Source organism: Sminthopsis crassicaudata, chromosome 2 (assembly GCF_048593235.1).
Source record: "Sminthopsis crassicaudata isolate SCR6 chromosome 2, ASM4859323v1, whole genome shotgun sequence".
Classification (NCBI taxonomy): domain Eukaryota; kingdom Metazoa; phylum Chordata; class Mammalia; order Dasyuromorphia; family Dasyuridae; genus Sminthopsis; species Sminthopsis crassicaudata.
The window spans coordinates 376,936,252-376,958,792 of NC_133618.1; the positions used below are offsets into that span (position 1 = coordinate 376,936,252).

Below are 22,541 nucleotides of genomic sequence, written 5' to 3' on the forward strand. Positions count from 1 at the left end.
GCAACATTTTTTAAACTTTTTTTGTCTCAGGACTCTTTTATGCTTGTTTCTTAGAGGGAGAAGCAATCAGGGTTAGGTGACTTGTCCAGGATCATACAGCTGGTAATTGCCTGAAACTGGATTTGAATTTAGATCTCTATCCACTGGGCCACCTAACTGCCTTACTCTTTTTATTATTAGAGATCTCAAAGGGCTTTTGTTTATGTGTGTTATATTCATTTATATTTACCATAAGACATATTAGTTTCATTATTAAAATTATTTTAAGCTCATGGATCCCCTGAAAGGTCTCAAGAACTCTCAGGAGCCCCCAGGTAACACTTTGGGAATTGCTGTCCTAGACCAAAATTCAAAGAGAGTTTTCAGTAGAGAGTTGCATCAACACAGAGAGTACATGTTGGGGAAAGAGTAGAAAAGGGAAGGATAGATTTAAATATACCAGCATCTCTATGATCAGACGGTGGAGCACTTTATCTGTGGAGCTAAAGGAAACCGTCATTGCCCTTAGAAGATTAGTCTTTTGTCTTCTAAGTCTCCTGCAGGCAATAGATAAAGCTAGTGAGAATCTGAAGCTCTGGACAGGTGCAGGAAATAATCTATTATACTGCACTGTGGGGCTAACTGTGCTGATGGGAGCACAATAATTAGCAGGGAGTAGAAAACTAAGGCAGTAAGACAGCACTGAGTTGCCCTTGGTTATTCCAGATTAAGATTTAGATGAATGAAATCCTAGGGAACTGAAAGAATTAGCAAATGGGATTGAGGAGCCTCTGTCAGTGGTCTTTGGAGTATTGGGGAAAATGGGAAAAAAAGAAAGGGAAATTTTTTTTGTTCACTTGTATCTGGTTCTTCATGACTCCATTTGGGGTTTTCTTGACAAAGAACTAGAGTGGCCACTTCCAGTTGATCAATGATGGACAGAAATAACCACACCCAGAGAAGGAACACTGGGAAGCGAATGTAAATTGTTAGCACTACTGTCTATCTACCCAGGTTACTTACACCTTCGGAATCTAATACTTAATGTGCAACAAGAAAATGGTATTTACACACATATATTGTATCTGGGTTATATTGTAACATATGTAAAATGTATGGGATTACCTGCCATCGGGGGGAGGGAGTGGAGGGAGGGAGGGGATAATTTGGAAAAATGAATAAAAAATAAAATTTAAAAAAAAAAAGAACTAGAGTGGCTTGCCATTTCCTTCTCTGGTTTATTTTACAGATGAGGAAACTGAGGCAAATATGGTGAAGTGACAGCTAGTAGGTTGATGAGTCTTTTTGACTTAAGGCTTGTTACTCTATCCACTGTGCCATTTAGCTGTGCAGAAAAATGTCCTGACGCAAAAATAAAAGATAGCAATACATTGTTCTAAAAGAATAAAGGAGTCACTTGAGGGTATCTGTGGCAATCTCACAGAAGAGGATGACCCTGAAGGATGAGTAAGAATGTGCTAGGCCATGTCTGGGAAATCGAAGAAATCCACTGGCGGGAACCCCCGAAAGAAAGGGAAAATAGGGTCTCCCTGAGGCCAAGGAAAGGGGAGCTGAGAGACAGAGTTTACTCCTATTTTTCCTGCTTCTTTTCCTATAGTAGTATAGCGGAAGTATAGAAGTATAGGGGAAGATTGGAGAAGAAATCAACTCAAAGGCAGGGGTCACTGCCAGCCACAAAAAAATGCATCTGACTCTCCTTCTTGCCCTGCATCTTCACTTGAGTCACATTGTCCGTGCTACTACTTTTTTCATTTTCTCTCTTTAATTAGCCCTTCCTTTCCCCTGATTTCCCTGTTCCCAGGTACTAGACTCAAAAGCACTCCAAATGCATCTCTCCCCACAGCGTTCCCCCATCACTGGAATGTGTGAGAACAGCTCAGGTTGCCACGACAACCCAGTCAACAGAGAAGACTTTCTTTAGTGGCTTCTCCACCACTCCCCCAACTCCTCTTGGCTCCAGACAGCTTTGAAATTCCACAGGACTGCAAAGATTTCCATTTCTGACAACCTTCATGACTGGGGTCAGCCTGGTGTGGAGGAAGCAACCCTGGTCAAAGAGTCAGGAGGTCAGATGTCTTAGTCCTAGACATGTCAGCGACTAGCTCATGGCCCTAGGAGTCAAAGCCCTTAGCATTTAAAAGTGTAAAAGACTCTAGGGAGTATTTAACAACACCCCCCACTCCCCACCCCCCGCCTCCGTTTAGAGATGGAAAAAACAGATCAAGAAAAGGAAACTGACTTGCCCAGAATTATTGAGATAGTTAAGGAGTAACTCTGGGATTATAATAATAATTCTCCTTTCTAGAGTGTTTTCAAATTTAAAATTATTTTCCTGATGGCAATCACAGGAAGCAGGTAGCAGCTAGGTGGGACAATCCCCGTTTTAGGGGAATGCTTTTATCTACAACACAGCAGCTTCTAGGATAGATGGCAAGAGAATTGAGTCCTTAGAAGGGGTAAAGGGATCATACCTTTAAGGATGAAAGGAAGGAAATCTACTCATTTCCCCCATCTACCAGAGAGACAACATGGTTCTCAAAATGCAATCCGGAGTTCTCTAGGTTAAAAATATTTTCATGGTAAAATGAATTTCTATTTTTAATACAATAAATCTTTATCAATATAACTTATATAAGCAAAAGCTCTTTGGGGGAATTCTCATTTTTTAAGCATGTAAAAAGATACTGAGACAAAAAGTTCAAAGATTAATAATTGATGTAACTCATAGAGCACTTGGGACATGGAGGAAGACCTGAGTTCAGATTCTGCCTCATACATTTACCAACTGTGTGATCCTGGGAAAGTTACTTAATCTTTCTGTCAGTTTTCTCATCTGTAAAATGGGACAGAGGAGTGTTTGGATTCACTGGGCTTTGATATCCCTTCTAGCTCTAAACCTATGCGCCCCTAACCAGTTCAATGCCCCATCCACCTGGGCAGGGATAGAATACTACTTAAAATAAAAATAAAAGCTGACACTTATATGTTGTTTTAAGGTTTGCAAAGTGATTTTAGATAAACATGTATATGGACATATAATATAAAAATAATAGCTACAGATATGTATGTATATGTGTGTGTATATATATATACACATACACACACATACTCTTAATTTGAGCATTACTACAACCCAATATCTCTCTTCTCCAATCTATTCTCCACAGAGCTGTCAAATTTCATCTCTGCCTTATGTTTAAAAGAACTTCACATGTTTAATCTATATTGGATTATTAGGGGAGGAGTAGAGCAAGAGTGAATGTTGAAAACTATCTTAGTATGTATTTTGAAAATAAAAAAACTATTGTCAAATTCATCTCTGCCAGCTGGCTTCCTTGAATCCCAATTAAAATACCCTCTTTTACAAAAAGCCTTTCCCAATCTTTCTTAATTCCAGCACCTTTCCTCTTTTAAGTATATCCTATTTATCAGGTATATAGCTGGCTTATACTTATTTGCCTGTTGTCTCCCCCATTTAGATTGTTAACTCCTTGAGAGCAGAGATTGTCCTTTACATCTTTTTGTATTCCTAGTGGTTAGCACATAGTTGGCTCTAAATAAATGTTTTTTTAATCGACTCAACAAATTGATATTCTTAAAGCACAGATGAAACCATATTTGAGAAGCTCTTAAGTATTTCCCTGTATGCACATTTTCACTTGTCATGTAAAGCCTATATACCTGGGGTTGCATAAAAATTTCTCAGGTAAAAAGGGTTCACAAGTGGAAAAAGTTTAGTATCCCCAGTAGATATATAACACAGTGCTTTGCACATAGTAAACAGCAAGTTTTCCTTCCTTCCTTCCTTCCTTCCTTCCTTCCTTCCTTCCTTCCTTCCTTCCTTCCTTCCTTCCTTCCTTCCTTCCTTCCTTCCTTCCTTCCTTCCTTCCTTTTTCTTTCTCTCTCTCTTTGTTTTTTCTTTTTTTCTTTCTCTCTTTCTCTATTCCTTTTTTTTCTCTCTTTGTCTCTCTCTTTCCTTCTTTCTTTCTTCCCTTCTTCAAGGTCAAATGACTTTTCCAGATCATACAGGTAGTAAGTGTCTGAGGCCAGATTTGAAGTCAAGAAGATGAGTCTTCCTGATTTCAGATTCCACACTCTGTCCACTGTGCCAGCTTGCTACACCATCTAAACATCAAAATTTTATAAAAATATTTTTTTCTTCTTTATTTCTTCCACCATGTTTTGATCATGGCAACTGGTCAAGAAATACTTAGGGACTGAGTAACTCAATTGCTTCCCTCTCTTTTTGGAGCCAGAAATCCCAGAACTGACGAGGAAGCCATGCTCAATTTGGGAAATAAAAAGCTGCCCCATGCCCAATGTCCACACTATCTATTTCAGTCATGGTGTCATCGTTGCTATGTCCTTTGGGGTCCTGTAATATTGAAACCAACCCTAGAAGCCTCCCACATTCATCTCAGGGGCTGAGAGATGCCCATCTCCAAAGAATAGCATGTTATAATAAAAGGGTGGTGGCTTTAAACCCAGAATATTGGTATTTGCATCTAGGCTTTGGTATTTATCTTATGTATAATTTTAGGCACGTCACCATTGATTTCCTTTTCTGGAAGATAAAGAGCTCATCCTAGATCATCCCTCCCAGTTCAGACTCCTATGACTCTGGACTCGGCATACCAAACATAAAAAAGCAGCAAAACTTACTCTCCTTAGGTTCAAAGCTGATGATTCGACTCTTCACTTTCACTGGGGCTGCCTTGATCTGACACTTGCCGGGAGGAGCTCTCCTGCCAATACATAAAAGGAGCCATGAGAAAGCATCCTCGGTGCAACAATAACAAGGCTTGAAATCAAGAAATATCTCCTACATCTGGAGAGCTGACCTTGCCCATCCCTTTTGTCTGCTGGGAGGACCTCGTCTGAGCATCTCATTTGGGAGAAAATCAATCAGGTTCCAAAGCTAGCCCCAGTCACCATTTCAGTATCTCATCCCATTTCAATAAACTCATCCTTATGTCCAACCCAAATGTCTCAAGCTATAGTTGAGCAGGGGTGAAATACAGGAAGCAAGAGATGGAACAAGGAAAAGCTGGTAGGCAAGTCAGAAAGAGAGGCAGAATCAAGAGTCTCTAAGGCTGTTCCAGCTCTAAGAATCTATGTGTTAAATATTTAATCTAAATCAGATTGCTTTCTGTATTTGAAGAGGGAAGAGAAGAAAGGGAGGGAGAAAAATTTGGAACAGAAAGTCTTACAAAAATTAATGTTGAAAACTATCTTTTCATGTATTTGGAAAAATAAAATACTGTTGGGGGAGGGGATTTATATGTTATATCTAACCTAAATCAAATTGCTTACCATTTTAGGAAGGGGAAAGGAAAGGAGGGAGGAAGAAAAAAATGTAACCAAAAATTTTTAAAATAAATGTTAAAAATTGTCTTTACATAAAATTGGAAAAATAAAATACTACTTTAAAAAAAATCTATGTTAGAATCCTAAATTCCCTTATACTCTGGAGTGCTAAAGTGAACTTCAATGGAGAGAGAAGGGATAAAGACATTCAAGGTACTCGAGGGAGATAAGATTAACACACACAAAACAACAGCAAACAACATAAGATGATGTAATAAAGTGACCCAGGTGATAAATTGTACAGCATAGTCTATAGAAGTTCAGAGCTAGCTTAGAACAGAATGGATTCCCTTATAAAGTGATGAGATCCCAATCATGAGGTGGGTAAGTTCTCTCTCAAGATATAGAAGGAATGACCACATGTAAGAATGGGAAGTTGCAGAGGGGATTCCTGTTCAAAAGCTAGTTGGTTAAGATTGATTCTAAAAGTCTCTGCCAACTCTAATGTTTTATGATTTTCTGATTCCTTAATTAAGGAGAGGCATTCACATAACACACACACAAACACACACATCAACCTGACCCAGAGAGGGGGGGAAACCCCTTTCATTCAAAAGAAAAAAAGCTTTCCCAAGGACACTCTGGAGAACCAGTGTAGTTTTTTTTTTTTTTTTAGGCAAATTCTCATCAGGTAACAAGGAAGATGAGAGTTTGAGTCATCTCACCGTGGAGAATGAGAACAATCTTGCCTTGAAATCCTTGCCCAGCACTGTGATCAGCTGGGAGCACCAGGCTGCTGAGGCATGAAAAAATCATCAAACAGCCAGAGCACATGATGAGCAGAGAAGAGTTTCTGGGGTCATAAATCCAAAGGAGGCCAAGATCTTATCAAAGCCTCCAAGTTTGGGGCAAAATGTATTCTCCACATGGCAGCCCAGGAGATACATGTGGAAAAGCTATAGGTAGCTAATCATAAAAACAACCCCTCGCTGGAATAGTGACAGAAGTTACAGAGCTCTTTATCCTCTATCATTTCATCTCAATGATTACAATAGCCTACAAGTTTGGAAGAGGAAGACAGGATTATCCCCATTTTATATGAGGAAATTGTCTGCACTGTTAAACTGTGAGACACCCAATGCTCCATGAAAAATCTCCTGCAAGGAAGAATCAGCACCTGTTCTAATCAATAAAATCACCCTCATCCTGTTATAAAAAACTGTCAGTAAAAACTCTAATTCAACTTTCAGATTTTATAGATAAGGGCAATAAAGAAGTGACTCACCCTACGTCTCATAACTAAAAAGCATCAAAGCTAGTATTTAAACTCAGCTCTTCTGACAATACCTACCTAGTGCTCTTCTGGATTCTCCTTCATGGACTATGTCATCCTTCCTCTTATGTTACCATGATAGGATTTAGTAGGTAGCCAACTTTGGATGTCTGCACTTTTCCATAATTTTCATTGACTCTCTTCTATAGAGGAGATAAAGTTAGAATTCCTATTTAGGGTCCTCCATTTTGGGTATGGATCTACTAATGCAGTTCCATTTCTTACTGTTTCCACTTGTGTAACTCCATATTTCAAACTAGACTAGTCACTGTTATATGAAGAAAGATTGCCACCTTTGTTTATACCATTCTCTGTATTTTTTAATGCTTTTCCATCCTGACCTATATTAACTCCTATCTAAGTGAAACCTGATTCAACTAGAAGCCTTTCCTGATTTTTCAAGTCAGAATTCAATTCAATAGAAAGCTTGTAGGACATGAGTTTAGGACATCATAGAGAACCACTCAAGACTTATCAAACCTGATTACTGTTACCCACTTCTAGTGATCCAGGTGGGTATAGTGATAGTGCCAGAAGAATCTAAGTTACACTACATAGGATTATGAGGTCTTGGGTCATCACTGCTGTTATAATAAAAAAAAGAGGGTTTTAAAAGAGAAGGCAGATTTGGGAAGCAAGCAGCTGGTTTAAAAGATTGCATCTAAGGTGGGATTTGGATTTCTGAGCCCTAATTCAATGTATCAGAATGATGGGCTCTAGGACATTAAATGGAATGCATCTAACAGGCACTGATAAAAATCTACCTGCTGGCCTGCCTCTATCAAGCAAAGGACAGATCTCACAAGAGGTCCTCTTTCACAATGGCAGTCCAGGATCAGAGCCTTTATACCTCACCAGGAGTGTAAAAAGTCAACTTGATGGAGGTAACTTATGACAGAGATGCCTTTGCTAATAGCCTTCTGCCAGGTTCAATATGTCAGAGAATAGCCCTTTCTTATACTGTCTACTACATATATCTCAGGATCACAGCCTCACTACCTCTAGAGGAGATAGAAAATCAACATTTAAGACAAAGGCTGAAGGGACAGCTAGGTGGCGAAGTGGATAGAGCACCAGCCCTGAAGTCAGGAGGACCCGAGTTCAAATCTGGTCTCAGACACTTAACACTTCCTAGCTGTGTGACCCTGGGCAAGTCACTTAATCCCAGCCTCAAAAAAAAAAAAAAAAAAAAAAAAAAAAAAAAAAAAAAAAAAAAAGACAAAGGCTGGAACATTGTTTACTGGGACAGTAAGACCTATTGTCCTAGAGATTTCTGAATTCCTATACTCAGTCAATGGGTGTCTAGGAGGAAATTTTCCTCCTCTAAGAGGAAATTCCCTTCCCTTGCTACTAGTCTCAGCAAATCATCCCCATTCACTTTATCAATACTGCTTCTAAATTCTGCATTCCTCACTCCTATATTCTTCCTTTATACCCTCTAGTACTCCTATTCTATTGTTAACAACCCACTTTGAGAGGTGAGAAGTATATCATGGTATCTTAGATAAGGCTCTAGATTATGAGTCAGGAAGATCTGGGTTGAACTCCTCCATCAGATAATTAATAATTGTATGACCCTGGGCAAAAGACTTAATCTTTCTGTACCTCAATTTTCTCAAGTGTAAAATTAGGGGGTTTCATCCAATGGCCTGTAAGGTTCCTTTCAATTCTAAAACTATACTATATTCTTCTATTCACACGCCTTCCATCTTCTTGACCTCACAAAAACAATCTCTCAGTCTCTGCAATTGCAACAAGGAAAGAAAAATGCTTTAAATGTTGTTTCTTGGCCTCAGAACAATATTAGAAGCAATGGAAGTTCACTCTTTGTGGATGATATGATGGTATACACATAGAACCCCAAAGATTCAACTAAAAAGCTATTAGAAATAATCCACACCTTTAGCAAAGTTGCAGGATACAAAATAAATCCACATAAATCATCAGCATTCTTATATGTCACTAACAAAGTCCAACAGTTAGAGTTACAGAGAGAAATTCCATTTAAAGTAACTACCAATAGTATAAAATATTTAGGAATCTATCTGCCAAGGGAAAATCAGAAACTATATGAGCAAAACTATAAAACACTTTCCACACAAATTAAGGTCCGATCTAACCAATTGGAAAAATATTAAATGCTCTTGGATAGGGTGAGCAAATATAATAAAGATGACAATACACCTAAACTAATCTATTTATTTAGCGTTATACCAATCAGACTCCCAAAAAATTATTTTAATGACCTAGAAAAAATAACAGCAAAGTTCATATGGAAAAACAAAAGGTCAAGAATTTCAAGGGAATTAATGAAAAAAAATCAAATGAAGGTGGCCTAGCTGTACCAGATCTAAAATTATATTATAAAGTAGCAGTTACCAAAACCATTTGGTATTGGCTAAGAAGTAGACTAGTTGATCAGTGGAATAGGTTAGGTCCAAAGGACAAAATAATTAATAACTCTAACAACCTAGTGTTTGATCCAGCCGCCCAGCCTTTAGAATAAGAACTCAATGTTTGACAAAAATTGCTGGGAAAACTGGAAATTAATATGGCAGAAACTAGGCATTGATCCACACTTAACACCATACACCAAGGTCAGGTCATAATGGGTTCATGACCTAGGAATAAAGAATGAGATTATAAATAAATTAGAGGAACATAGGATAGTTTACCTCTCAGACCTGTGGAAGAGGAATTAATTCATGACCAAAGAAGAACTAGAGATCATTATTGATCACAAAATAGAAAGCTTTGATTATATCAAATTGAAAAGTTTTTGTACAAACAAAATCAATGCAGATAAGATTAGAAGGGAAACAATAAACTGGGAAAACATTTTTACAGTCAAAGGTTCAGATAAAGGCCTCATTTCCAAAATATATAGAGAACTGACTCTAATATATAAGAAATCAAGCCTATCTCCAATTGATAAATGATCAAAGGATATAAACAGACAATTCTCAGATAAAGAAATTGAAACTATTTCTAGTCATATGAAAAGATTCTCCAAATCATTATTAATCAGTGAAATGCAAATTAAAACAACTCTGAGATGCCACTACACACCTGTCACATTGGCTAGAATGACAGGGAAAGGTGATGCAGAATGTTGGAGGGGATGTGGGAAAACAGGGACACTGACACATTGTTGGTGGAGTTGTGAATACATCCAGCCATTCTGGAGAGCAATTTGGAACTATGCTCAAAAAGTTATTAAACTGTGCATACCCTTTGATCCAGCAGTGTTGCTACTGGGTTTGTATCCCAAAGAGATCTTAAAAAAGGGAAAGGGACCTGTATGTGCAAGAACGTTTGTGGCATAATAATAATAATGGCAATTGAAGATTTGTAAAGTATTTTATTAATATTATTAAATAGCTTTATTACCTGTATCCTACAGTGCTGTTCTGAGATTCAAATGAGTTCATGCATATACAGTGTTTCCTAAACTAAGTAGAACTGTGCATAGTGCCAGAGTCAGGAAGACATTTTTCTGAGTTCAAATCTGCCTTTAGAGTCTTGTTAAATGTGTGACCCTGGGCTAGTCACTTAACCCTGTTTGCCTCAGTTTCTTTATCTTTTAAGTGAGATGGAGAAGGAAATAGCAAGCCAGGCTAGTATTTGCCAAGAAAACTGTATATGAGGTGATGAAGACTGATATTCAGTCAGACATGACTGAAAAACACTGAATAACAACAACCAAAAAAGTGATATGGAAATATCAATTATTGCTATGATTACAAAACACAATGTTTGCTCCCTGTTGGCAGGACTCATTGTGAGACACTCCAGACAAGCCAAGTATCAGTTGAATGGGACAAGCCACACATTAGTATGCATGACAGCATGCCTGTAAAGGCAACAGAGTGTGTTATACTAGCCAGAAGGGGCCAAGGAGGAATTCAGGCTGAGCAGTGATAAAATACATAGCTGCATATAGATAGATAAGGATGAGAAGGGGGAAAAAAGAAGGGAGGGCTACTTTTATTATCCCACAGGACAGGAGAAGATGGACAGGTAGGATGAATCACAGAACCACTGAATCTCTGCTTCAGAGGAGGCCTCAGAGCTCATTTAGTTGAACCTAACTAGAGGTCTGATCAGAAATCTTCTCTACCACATCCTTGAGAATTGGCCATTTAGTCTTTCATTGAAAATGCTTCCAGCAAGAGGGATAGCCTTATTTATTGAAGCTGCCTGTTCCATGGTTTGGCAATGGATTATTAGAAAGTTTTTCCTTATACCCAGTGACAATCTGTCTCTCTACAATTTCTACCTGCTGTTCTTTTCCTCTGAGAGTCTTCTTTATTTTTTCTAGACTTAAACATCACTTGTTTCAACTTATCCTTGCATGGCATAGTTTCCCATCTCCCCCCCCCCAAAAAAAAATCAGATTGTTCTCTTTTGAACTTTGGTTTGTTAACATGCTTTTGAAAATGAGGACCCCAAAACTAAAAATGTACTCTGGATAAGCTCTGACCAGGGTAGAGGACCACAAGGTTATTGTCTCTCTTATTTTGCATGCCTTGATTATATTACTATAGCCTAAGATCTCAGGATATTTTTTGATTGCTACATTATACTGTTTTCTAATTAAACATCTAGGGTCCACCAAAATGCCAAGTCCATTAAAATTTCTATTGTTCTTCGGTTGCTTTTCAGCTATGTCCAACTCTTCCTAGGTTTTATTGGCAAATATAGTAGAATTTTTGCCATTTTCTTCTCCAACTCATTTTAAAGAGAAGAAACTGAGACAAATAGGGTTAAGTAACTTGCCCTGGGTCACACAGCTAGTAAGTATCTGAAAGTGTATCTGAACTTAGGTCTTTCTGATTCCAGACCCAATGCTCTATCCACTGCATCACCTAACTGGGATCCAATAAAATACAATCACATGCCCTATAGCCAGCCATGTTCTCCCTTCTTCCATTGGTACAATTAAAAATTTTTGGATCCAAGTGTAGGACTTTAAATATATCCTGATTTAATTTAATTTTATTAGATCTGGATTACCATTCTAATTTATTAAAATATTTTTGGATTCTGGCTCTGTCACCTAGTGACTTGAGAAAAATCCATTCTTCTTAACTCCAAGTTATCTGCAAATTTAATAAGCATGCCATCTCTACCTCCCTATAAATCACTGTAAGTTCCTATAAAAAGTATAATAGAAGTGGCACAAAGACAAATTGGCAGAGCACTGTAACAATATCTATAGCTATCCTACATATTTGTACAGAATATTTTGTATGTATGTATGTATGTATGCACATATATATATATGTATATAGTTTTATACACCAATAACTCTGTTTATATATATCTATATTATATATATATACATACATATATGAAGAGACAGAGAAGAAAATAGAAAGAGACAGGGATAGAAAAACAGAGAGAAACAGACAGAGACACAGAGAGAGGTATATATATATATAAAAGTCATGAACATTTATTAAGAATCTACCAGATACAAAACAGTCTTCCCCATCAAGGAGTTTACACGGCAATGGGAGAGAAAACACACACCAGTCAGTCACAGAGAGTAAATGGAAAGTAACTTTAGAGATAACACAAGGAGCTGGGCACTAGGAAAGATCTCCTGAAGGAACTGGTACTTGACCTGAGTCTTAAAAATAAGCCCAGGAGTCTAAGAGTTGGGCATTGGGAAGGAAAGCACTTCAGACATAGAGAACAGGTAGTACAGAGAAACAGAGATGAGAGATGGTGTGTACTATACAAGGAATAGCAATAAAGACAGTATCGCTGCATCACCAAATACAGGAAATGTAGTAGAATATAATAAAATTGAAAAATTAAGAGGTCAGGTTCTGAAGAGCTATGAATACCAAATAAAGCTCTTTTTTTTCAATTGTTTGTTCTGGAGATAAAAAGGACCATGGAGTTTAGGGAATAGGAGGGTAAGGGAATGACATGGTCACAGTGTAGTTTTATGGAAGACAGATTAGAATTGGGGATGGGGAAAGAGAGAGAGACTTGGAGCAGAGAGATCAACCAAGGCTGCTACCAAAGAGCAAGTACGAGATAATAAAAGGTGATGTTGAGTAGGTGGAAAGAAGAGGCTGTTTACAAGAGTTAGTGAAAGCAAAAATGGAAAGATTTGGCAACAGATTGGATATGTGGATAAGTGAGAATAAGTTGAGAATAACCCAAAAGTTGTGAACCTGCTTGACTGAGAGGATAGTGATAACCTTTAACAATCACAGAAAATTTGGGACAAGGAGAAAATTTGACTGGAAAGATGAGTTTTGTTTGGGATACACTGAGTTTGAGATGACAACCAGTTTGAAAGGTTCATTAGGTAGTTGGAAATGGAGATTTGTGTTCAGGAGAGAGGTAGAGACTAGAAATATAAATGTAGGAATCATCTGCATAGAAATGAAAACTGAACTCTAGGAAAGCTGATAACATCTTCAAGGGGAAAACACAGAAATAAGAAGAGAGTTCAGTAAAAATTATTGTGGGACACCCATATTTAGTGAACATGATATGGAAGAAGAGCCAACAAAATAAAACAATAACAAAAATAAGAGAATAGATAAATAAGAAGACTGAGAGAGAAAAGTGAAAAAGAAAAGAAGAAAATGAAGGAAGAAAAAGGAAAGAAGATAAAGAAAGGAGGAAGGAAAAGAAAGAGGAAAAATGAAAGAAGAAAAGAAAAAAAGAGAAAGAAAAGAGGGAAAGAAGGAGGGGGAAGAAGAAGGAAAGGAAAAGAGAGAAAGAAAGGAAAAAAGTAACAAACAAACAAAGAGAAAGAAGGAAGAAAAATAAAGGAGGGTGGAGGGAGAGAGGAAGAAAAGGAAAGAGAAAGAGAGGGAGAAAGGGAGAAAGAGAGAGAGAGAAAAATTTAGAGATAAATAGAAAGGAAGGAAGGAAGGAAGGAAGGAAGGAAGGAAGGAAGGAAGGAAGGAAGGAAGGAAGGAAGGAAGGAAGGAAGGAAGGAAGGAAGGAAGGAAGGAAGGAAGGAAGGAAGGAAGGAAGGAAGGAAGGAAAGGAAGGAAGGAAGGAAGGAAGGAAGGAAAGGAAGGAAGAGAAAGAGGGAGAGAGGGAGGGAAGGGAAAAAGGGAGATAAAGAAGGAGGAAGAAAGAAAAGGGGAAGGAAGGAAAAGAGAAAGAAGAGAAATGGAAAAAATACAGAAAGAAAAGAATGGGGGGGGAACGTTGGTAAACTGTGCCAAAGGTCACAGAGAAGTCAAGAAGAATGAGAATGGAGAAGAGGCCATTTGATCTGATAATTAAAAGACTCTACTTTGGAGAGGACTGTTTCAATTGAATAATGGAATTTTTTAAAAAGTTAGAGGAGAACTGGAAGCACCAATTTTAAAGTCATTTCCAAAGAGTTTAATTGGGAAGAGAAGGAGAAAGACAGTAGGGAAAGTGGGTGGGCATGATAGGAGGCAGTTTGACTGCTCAGTGGATAGCCTTGGGCCTAGAATCAAGAAGACCTGTGTTCAAATCTAGCATAGACACTATGTGACCCTGAGCAAGTCAGTTAAACTCTGTTTGCTTTACTCTCTGGAGAAGGAAATGGTAAACCATTTCAGTATTTTTGCTAAGAAAACTACATGGATCACATTGGGGTGCTATGGTCTACAGGCTCATATAGAGTTGGACACAACAATACCATCATGGCAACAGATTGGATATGTGGATAAGTGAGAATAAGTTGAGCATAACCCAAAAGTTATTTTCAAGGGTGGAAAGATTTGAGTGCTTGCAGGCAGCAGGAAAGGAATGAGTAAATAGAGAGTAGAGTTAATGATGAGAGCAATCTGCTAGAGAAGACAGAAGTAGATGGGATCATGTCTACATAGAGGACTTGACCTTGGCCCTCTATGTAGACATCATCAGGTAAGGGAAGAGAGAATAGAAGATGATATCAGGAAGGAGGTGAGATGAGAAGAAGAGAGAATTTTTTTTTGTAAAATATGACTTAAGACAGCAGTGGAAAACAAACAGCCTACAAGGCCATATAAAGCCTGTGAAGTCATTTGCTAAGGCAACTGCAGGTGATGCTGAGCTGAAAGCTAGGTACAACAACCTTCACTGTTTGAGTTCTATAAGTTGATAATTGTTTATGGCTCACAAATGATGTCATAAATATCCAAATGGCCATTGGAAGAAAAAAAACTTTCCCATCCCTGATTTAAGGTTTTCACCAGAGAAAGTAGAGGGAGAAAATGACATAAGATGTGGGAAGTTCAAGGTAAAAATCAGAGGTTTAAAATAGCATCTGTTTGAGTGGAATGAGAAATCAGCTGAGGAAGAGTAATAGGGTTGCCTAGCTGCAGTGAGGGCCCAGTTTGATTTAGCAAGTGTAAATTTCTTGTAACGCCAGCTGATAAGGTTTGGGGGGTTTCCTCTAGCTCTGTTCAGAAGCATATGATAAAATTATATAACATGTATGCATGTACCTGTACACATAAATATAAATAAAATATATATATCATTTTATATATAATGTGCATATACACATATAAAAATATTTATATATATATAGCATAGCATATATATTATACAAAGCCCTTTCCTTACAAGTTGTGAGGCAAGTAATACATGTATTGTAATTCCCATTCTATAAATGAAAAACCTGAAGTTCCCAAGATTAAAATAAGTTGCCTATAGTCACATAGGACAGCTAGGTGGTGCCATAGTATATAAAATACTGAGCCTGAGTCAGGAAGACTCATTTTCCTGAGTTCAAATCCTTAATTTAACACTTAACTCTGTTTGCCTCAGTTTCCTCATTTGTAAAATGAGCTGGAGGAGGAAATGCTAAGAAAACCCCAAATGGAGTCATGAAGTATTGGACATACCTGAAAAAATGCCTGAAAAAGCAATAGCTGGGCAGTCATATATGCTGATGAATGTCAAATCTCCATGACTCAAACCCAGGTCTCCTGACACATAACCCTAGTTGGACTCTGTCTACTAGAGCACAATGGTTTTCAACAGAGCAGGGTTCATTTCAGGTTCATAAAAATTATACCCTTTCTCTGACATTTAATAGCCTAGTCATTTTAAAAAATCAACTCCAATGCTTTCTTCTTCATGAATTCTTCCCTGATCCTACATGGAGAAGTGATCTCTCCCACATCGGATGTCATGATTCATAATCTGCTTGAGCTGATTTTAGGATATGTTTATTATTTTCTTCCCCAATAGACTTAAGATTGCACATTCATGCAGCTTTCCCTGGTTGAATACCTTTAAGTGCTTAATAAAGCAGGGGTCACCAGATCAGGGTAAAGGCCATCAGACTATTATCATCATACAGGATGGATGGGTTGCAATCTTTATTACAAGAGGGAACTGCAGAAATTGAGCTCACAGATCCAGTTGAAGATTAGATCCATACAAGAGTATTTACCTTTGAATGCCTTTTAGCACCAGGGAACTAGTCTTTACCCATTCTCAAGGTTTGCTCAACCAAGAACAGATATGATTCTGTGGGTAAGAGCAGTGATGCTGTTCTGATGAATCAAAATCATACTGAAGCCTTCAGAGGCCAGATAAAGAATAGTCTATGCTCTTTGTCGGGAGCTACTTCTTCCCTATTAACAAAAAAGCTGACTCCTTCTTATCAAGTTGGGCACTGCCCCAATGGAACTTCCAGGTAACTGAACAGAGCCTTTCCTCTAGAGACCATTGTGCTCTCTGTCACCATAGGCCAATATTAAGCCTTTCCCTGATGATTCCTTTCAATAGCCTAGTAACCTAGGTTGCACAGGAGCAGGAAATGAGTGACCTGTATCAATTATTATTGTGTCAAATAAACGCACAAGAGACAATTATCAGGGAATTGAGCACAAGACTGAGCAACAGAAAGCCACAGCAAGCTGTTGTGAATGATGAAATCCGGACAGTTCAATTAGCCTGCCTGAAGAAGGAACATCCTGAAAAAGCCATCGAGCTTTGATTCTAGGATGCTCTGCGATTCTAGGGTTCTGAAGTGCATTCCAGCTCTCTGCCAATTATGAGGCTGAATTATGACTGCTGAAAAATGTATCGTAGCCAAGAGTATGGATATTATATTTATTTTTTGACCTTACCTAGAGGTGTCAACCATTTTGTAAATGACTCCACTTGCAGATGTGGCGCTTGGCACTCCAGTAGACATGAAGTAAAGTTCTCCTTTGAGAAAACAAAAAACAAGGGAACATGTAAAAAATGTTACCTGGTGCAATGACCGTTTCTTGCTTCCTTGGACATCCTTTATTCTTCTAATCTTATAGATATAGCTGTTTAACTACCCATTCCAAAATGAGTTCAGTCTATATCTGAGCTTGGGAACATTTATGGCAAGCCAGGCCCAAGAGCTCTTAAGACTCACCACAGAATTCACACAACTTTCAGCAGCCAGTCTCTTTCCTTCATGTGATCAAGTGCAACTTTGTTGTTCTATTCTCAATATCTGGTCCCTAATATCATCCTTTCCATACCCAAGTTACTTCTCAGTTTCTCTGAGTTAAAAATAATAAATCTTTTCAGTGGTTTGGCCTTGCCTCTCCCCTATCACAGAATCTCAAATTTGGAAAGGATCACCAAAGTCATCCAGCACAACCAAGGCTTCCAGTGTAAGTATTGATTGCATTCATTTCCCAGACTCCAGTCTACTTCCTTACCAATCCAACCTTCACACTAAGGCCTGAGAATTTTCCTAATCGACTGCTCTAATCGCATCACTCATTTTCCTCAAAAGCCTTCAGCAGTTCCCACGGCCTACTGAATAATGTATAAACTCCTTAGCCTAGCTTTAGAGAGAGGTAGCACAGATTGTAGAGAACAAAGCATTAGATTTGTGTTTGCAGCCCAGCTCTGTATAACTTTGAACAAGTCACTTTAATTCTCTGGGTCTCAATTTACTCATCTGTAAAAATATGGAGGCTTCATCTCTAAGGTCCCTTCTGGCTCTAAATCCTATGATTCTCCTATGATCGGACTTAAATTTACTAATCTTATTTCATACTATCCCCTCCTTCCTTGACCCTATATTCCAGCTCATTTAGTCTGCACTTCGTCCAGTTTTTTCCCATTCCCCCAACTTTAAATCATTCCCCGGGACCTGGAATAGACTTTCCTAGTCATCTGCCCATTCAAATCCCTTCCTTTTTCCTAAGCTGAATTTGGATACTACCTCTTCCAGGAAACTTTCCCATACTATTTCTTCCATCCCCCAAACCTCTCAGAAAATGTATTTTTTGTTTCCTTCGTCAAATTTCTTACAGCCCTTTGTCAGGACATCTTCTTTTATTTAATTACATCCTAATCTATATCATTTATTTGTGTACATTTCATATCTTCCATATAGACACACATTAAATTGTAAATTTATTGCAACTAGAAATTGTGATATTGTAGTTACTTTTTACAGTCCTGATTTTTTAAGCTATACATAGTGGATAGTTAATATTTATTGTTGAATTGAATGAAGCATGAACCCTGTCTACAAAAACTCTAACAGTCATCTAGTCTCTGCTTGAAGACTTTCAATGATAGGAAGCTTATTTCTAAGATTTCTTTCTTGCCTATGAGGTTGCCATGCCACCTATTATCAATATGCTGCCAGACTCTCAAGAAATAATATTCTTCCTTCTAGCTGATAGTGCATTCAGCTTTTGACCACTGCTATTTATCAGTGGCTGCCCACTTATCTGAATCTCCTTCTCCTGATAGCTGAGCTCACCCATAACTTTCTGTAGTCTCAGCTATGCTCAGGAGGGTTTTTCCTGCTGCTCAATAAGCCTTAATTATAATATCTGAAAACCTGGATCCTTATTCATCACAGCATTTTGGCCATGGGACAGTGAAAAAGAACTGAAGCTGGAATGAGATTCAGGTTAAAAGTCCCAAATCTGTCATGTATTAGTTATGCAGTCTTGAGTGGCTCACTTTACTTGTTGGGATCTCAGGTTCTCCATCGGTAAAATGAAAGGGTTAAAATCAATATTTCTAAGCTCCCTTTTAGCCCTGACAGTTCTGTGATTCTGAGCACAGCAGCAGATGACCAACCTGTCAAACTGAATATTCATTGAGATGTTATTCTTAAGTAAGGACCTGTGGGACAAATGGAAAAAGAATGAGAAGGTCTTAAGCTCAGGATGAGCTGAGTCTGGGGAAGAATGCTAAGGACAACAAAAAGGGCTTTTGTAGTTATGCTGGGGAAAAGAGGAGGATCACAGAAGGGATGGAAATGCTGCTTAGGGAAGATGGGCTGATAATAGATGACATACAGAACTGCTCTTTTTTTTTCTTTCCTTTTCTTCTCTCTGCCAGGATGAAATGTCTTTGGAATGGAGAGGACAAAACAAAATCAGCAAGTAGGGAGATGAAGGCCAAGGTAATTAAGGAAATAATAAGAGAGCATCTAATTGCCCTTGGTGAGTTCAAGCCATCAGGCCCCAAATGACAGGGTGCTGAAAGAACGTGGGGATGGGATTACTGAGTACTTTGAAAGATCCTGCAGAATAGGAGAGATGCTTCAGGACTTAAAAGGGGCAAATGTTCTGATTTTCACAAAAGGGAAAAGAATGGAAACTGGAATCTGTAGACCAGGAAGTATAATTTTAATCCCAGCAAAATTCTAGAACATATTATTAAAGGGATGGTTTGTCAACATCTAGAAAGGAAAGCAGTTATCACTGAGAATTAGCACAGCTTTATCAAGAACAGGTCAGACCAGACTAACTACATTTTCCTTTCAGACAGAGTAGTTAGACCTGTACAGCAAAGGAAGATTGTAGAAATAATATGTAGAAACCAGTCAACCATTTGACAAAGTCTTTCCTGTTATCCTTATAGCAAAGATGTAGGAATATAAATGAGGCAGTGATACAGTTAGGTTTATTTGAAACTGGTTGAAAATTTCCCTCAATTAAAGGAATAAATGATTTGATTTCTTGAATACAGCTCATGAGTATGACTGCAAAGAATAGTCAAGAAAATACGTATTAGCTATTTGGCAATAAGGCATAAATGTAAGTTATTTATATAAATGACTATATTATATATTATTATTTTTCTTATGTGACTATTTTTGACATGAAGCTTTTATTTTTAAAATTAATTTTTATTGATTAAAAAAAGAAACCAGTTGAAATAGGTGACAAAAGAAATATTCAAGGTTGGTTTAAGAGAAGGGGCTGGAACCCAGGTCTCCTAACTTAGAATCCAATATTCTTTCAGTCAGGCTGCTGAAATATGGGGGCTGGGAGCATTGATTTTTCCAGAGCAGAGGCTCTAGATATTGTGACTAAGGACAAATAGCTCAGCCAGAAAGATGATTTCTCCATTGTTCCAAGTACACCCAAGTCCCAGACCTCAAATGTCTTATCTATTAAAGTAGACGATTGAATGAGCTGATCTAAAAAAGCTTTACATCTCATTTCCTAAATATTTCTGAATTTGGGAAAGTTACATGAAAAGCTGGAATGTGATCTATAGCTTGGAAAAAATAATATTTTCACATCCTCAAATATACTCATTATCAGAAATTCAATAGAGGTTCAAATAATCTCAGTCAATAAATCAGAAATAATTCTCCCCATTTTATACATATGAAAATTGAGGTCCCAGAAAAGTGAAATGGTTTTTCCTCAAATCACAAGATAAGTTAGTGATGGCAGCCCAGGTTTTCTGACTTCCATGATCTTTTCAGAATACCACCTGCATGAGTGGCAGATTTTCTCAAGAAAAGTTAAGGCCCATCTGCCTCTCCCTCCAAAACTAAAATAAAATAAAAAGCTTGGCTGCCATATACCTAATTAACCAAGTTTTGCCTGAGGGCAGTCTAAATATCTAGCACTGCTAGATGGAACCAGTTTGCCAAATTATCTGATTCTCTGTCTCAGGGAGCCAGGAAACCCACTGAGGATCATAATTCACAGTCCAAGAAGCTGGTAACTAATATGTTTGCAATGTTTGCACCCAGAAGCTTGGAGTGAGCATGTGGGGAAAAAGCAGGGAGGAATGGGGAGGAAAGAAGGAAAACTGGCTCTAAAAGTTTTCTTTACAAATATTTTCATTGCCTTTTTGTTTAAACATTTTAAATGCATTCCCTAAAGGGGAACATCAAGAGGGTGTTGTTTAGTTGTTTCATAAATACCTGTTGTTTTTTATATGTTAGCCTCCATATTCCTCTCTACATTTCCTACCCTTCCATTCCATACACAAACTCTCTCTTATTCTAACCCCACCTAATCAAACCACCTCAGGAAAAAAAAATTAAACAAAACCAATTATAAAAGGAACTTTATTTGACAGTATATGTAACATTCAGCATCCCCAGTTTCTAAGCACCTGGAAGACTGGGAGAGTTCCATCCAACAATATTCCTCCACCATGCCATCCCTTCCCATTTCACTTTTAAGGCCTTCATTTTGGGGACAAGGCCCATATCAGTTTGACTTCATTTCTCCCCTCAGCTGTGCTTCTGATACTAAGAATATCACCACAATTATCCAACTCTTCCCTCTTCCTGGAACTTCTCTCAGTTCGTGGCTGCCTCACCCAGCAAAATTTTTCTGCCATCTGAGTTCTGTTATCCCATTGATGGCTTTTGGTTTTTATAATTTTTTGGAAGCCCCTCCTTTCAAGGCCTTTATTTTGGTCCTGCTTCATTCCCATCTTGGCTGTGCTTCTGACTTTAGGAACTCTGCTTCCATGCCTCTGCTTGAGTACCCTGAGTTCTCCTCCATCAGCATCCTTTTATGTGTTGTCTTCTCTCATTAGAATACAAACTCCTTAAGGCCAACAACTGTCTTTTCCTTTGCTTGTTTTTGTCTCCCTTTGCTTAGAAAAATGTCTGACACAAAAGTGATTCTTAAAAATGGATGTTAACCTTACCTTGCCTGCCTCAGTTCTCTAATGAAAGGAAATGTTTCTTTAAATATTTTCTAAGATTAAAATTAGTCTGAACTCATATAGCCATTTCATCTATTATAATTATGGTAGTTACTATATATATATATATATATATTGTTCTACATGTGCTATTTCAGTTTGTATCAGTTTCACAAGATTTCTTCTCATGTTTTTCTCTATCCTTTACTAGCTGTATCACTTTAGTCAGGTCATTTGAGGTCTCTGGGCTACAACTTCCTCACCTCTAAAACAGGGATAAATAATCTCTATCCTGAATCCCTTACAGTATTGTTATGAAGAACAAAAAGAACAAAAAGGGGAGTGGAGGAAGAGAATTTAGAATTCAAAATCTTTTTAAAAATAAATGGTAAAAATTGCTTTTGCATGCAAGTGGGAAAAATAAAATATTAATTTAAAAGAAAAAGAAAATGCTATAGAACCCTGAAGAAACTGATTCAAGATGGAGAAGTGAGCACATTGACAAGAACCATTTTCTTTAACACACCCATCAAAATACACACACGGGAGGAAGGAGAAAAGCAGAGACAGAGACAGGAGAGAGAGACAGAGGCAAAGAAAGTGAGAGAGAGAAAATGAGATTAAAAAAATACAAAAAATCCCCAGAACCAAAAAAAAATGTATAGATTTTCTATGAAGGAAAATAAATGGCAGACAAAAAACATCTCAATATAGGCCTTAAAAAAACTGCATTGAATTATCCAAGTTACTGGAAAGCATATAGAACAAAGTGAAAAGCATGGAGGATAGATCACAATGCAAAAATCTTAGGATTACTAATATTCTACAAATTTTTCTTTAAAAATATAGACAATTTATTTTAAGAAAATTTGTCCAACAAAGGATAGTTTACCTCTCAGATCTGAGGAAAAGAAATGAATGTGTGGCCAAAGAAGAACTGGAGTTCATTATTGAACACAAAATGGATAATTTTGATTACATTAAGTTAAAAAGGTTTTTGTACAAACAAAACTAATGCAGACAAGATTAGAAA

At 37.7% G+C, this 22,541-nt stretch overlaps 1 protein-coding gene across 1 annotated transcript in view; it reads right to left on the bottom strand.

The window, feature by feature from the left end:
- The window catches only part of HHIPL1 (HHIP like 1), an 88,936-nt gene that overhangs the window by 3,823 nt on the left and 62,572 nt on the right, over positions 1-22,541 (bottom strand). The window contains exons 7-8 of the mRNA XM_074291321.1: positions 16,720-16,801; positions 4,663-4,745 (exon numbers count right to left, since the gene is read on the bottom strand). Of these exons, the coding sequence (XP_074147422.1) occupies positions 4,663-4,745; positions 16,720-16,801 (165 nt within the window). The remainder of the gene's footprint in view (positions 1-4,662; positions 4,746-16,719; positions 16,802-22,541) is intronic.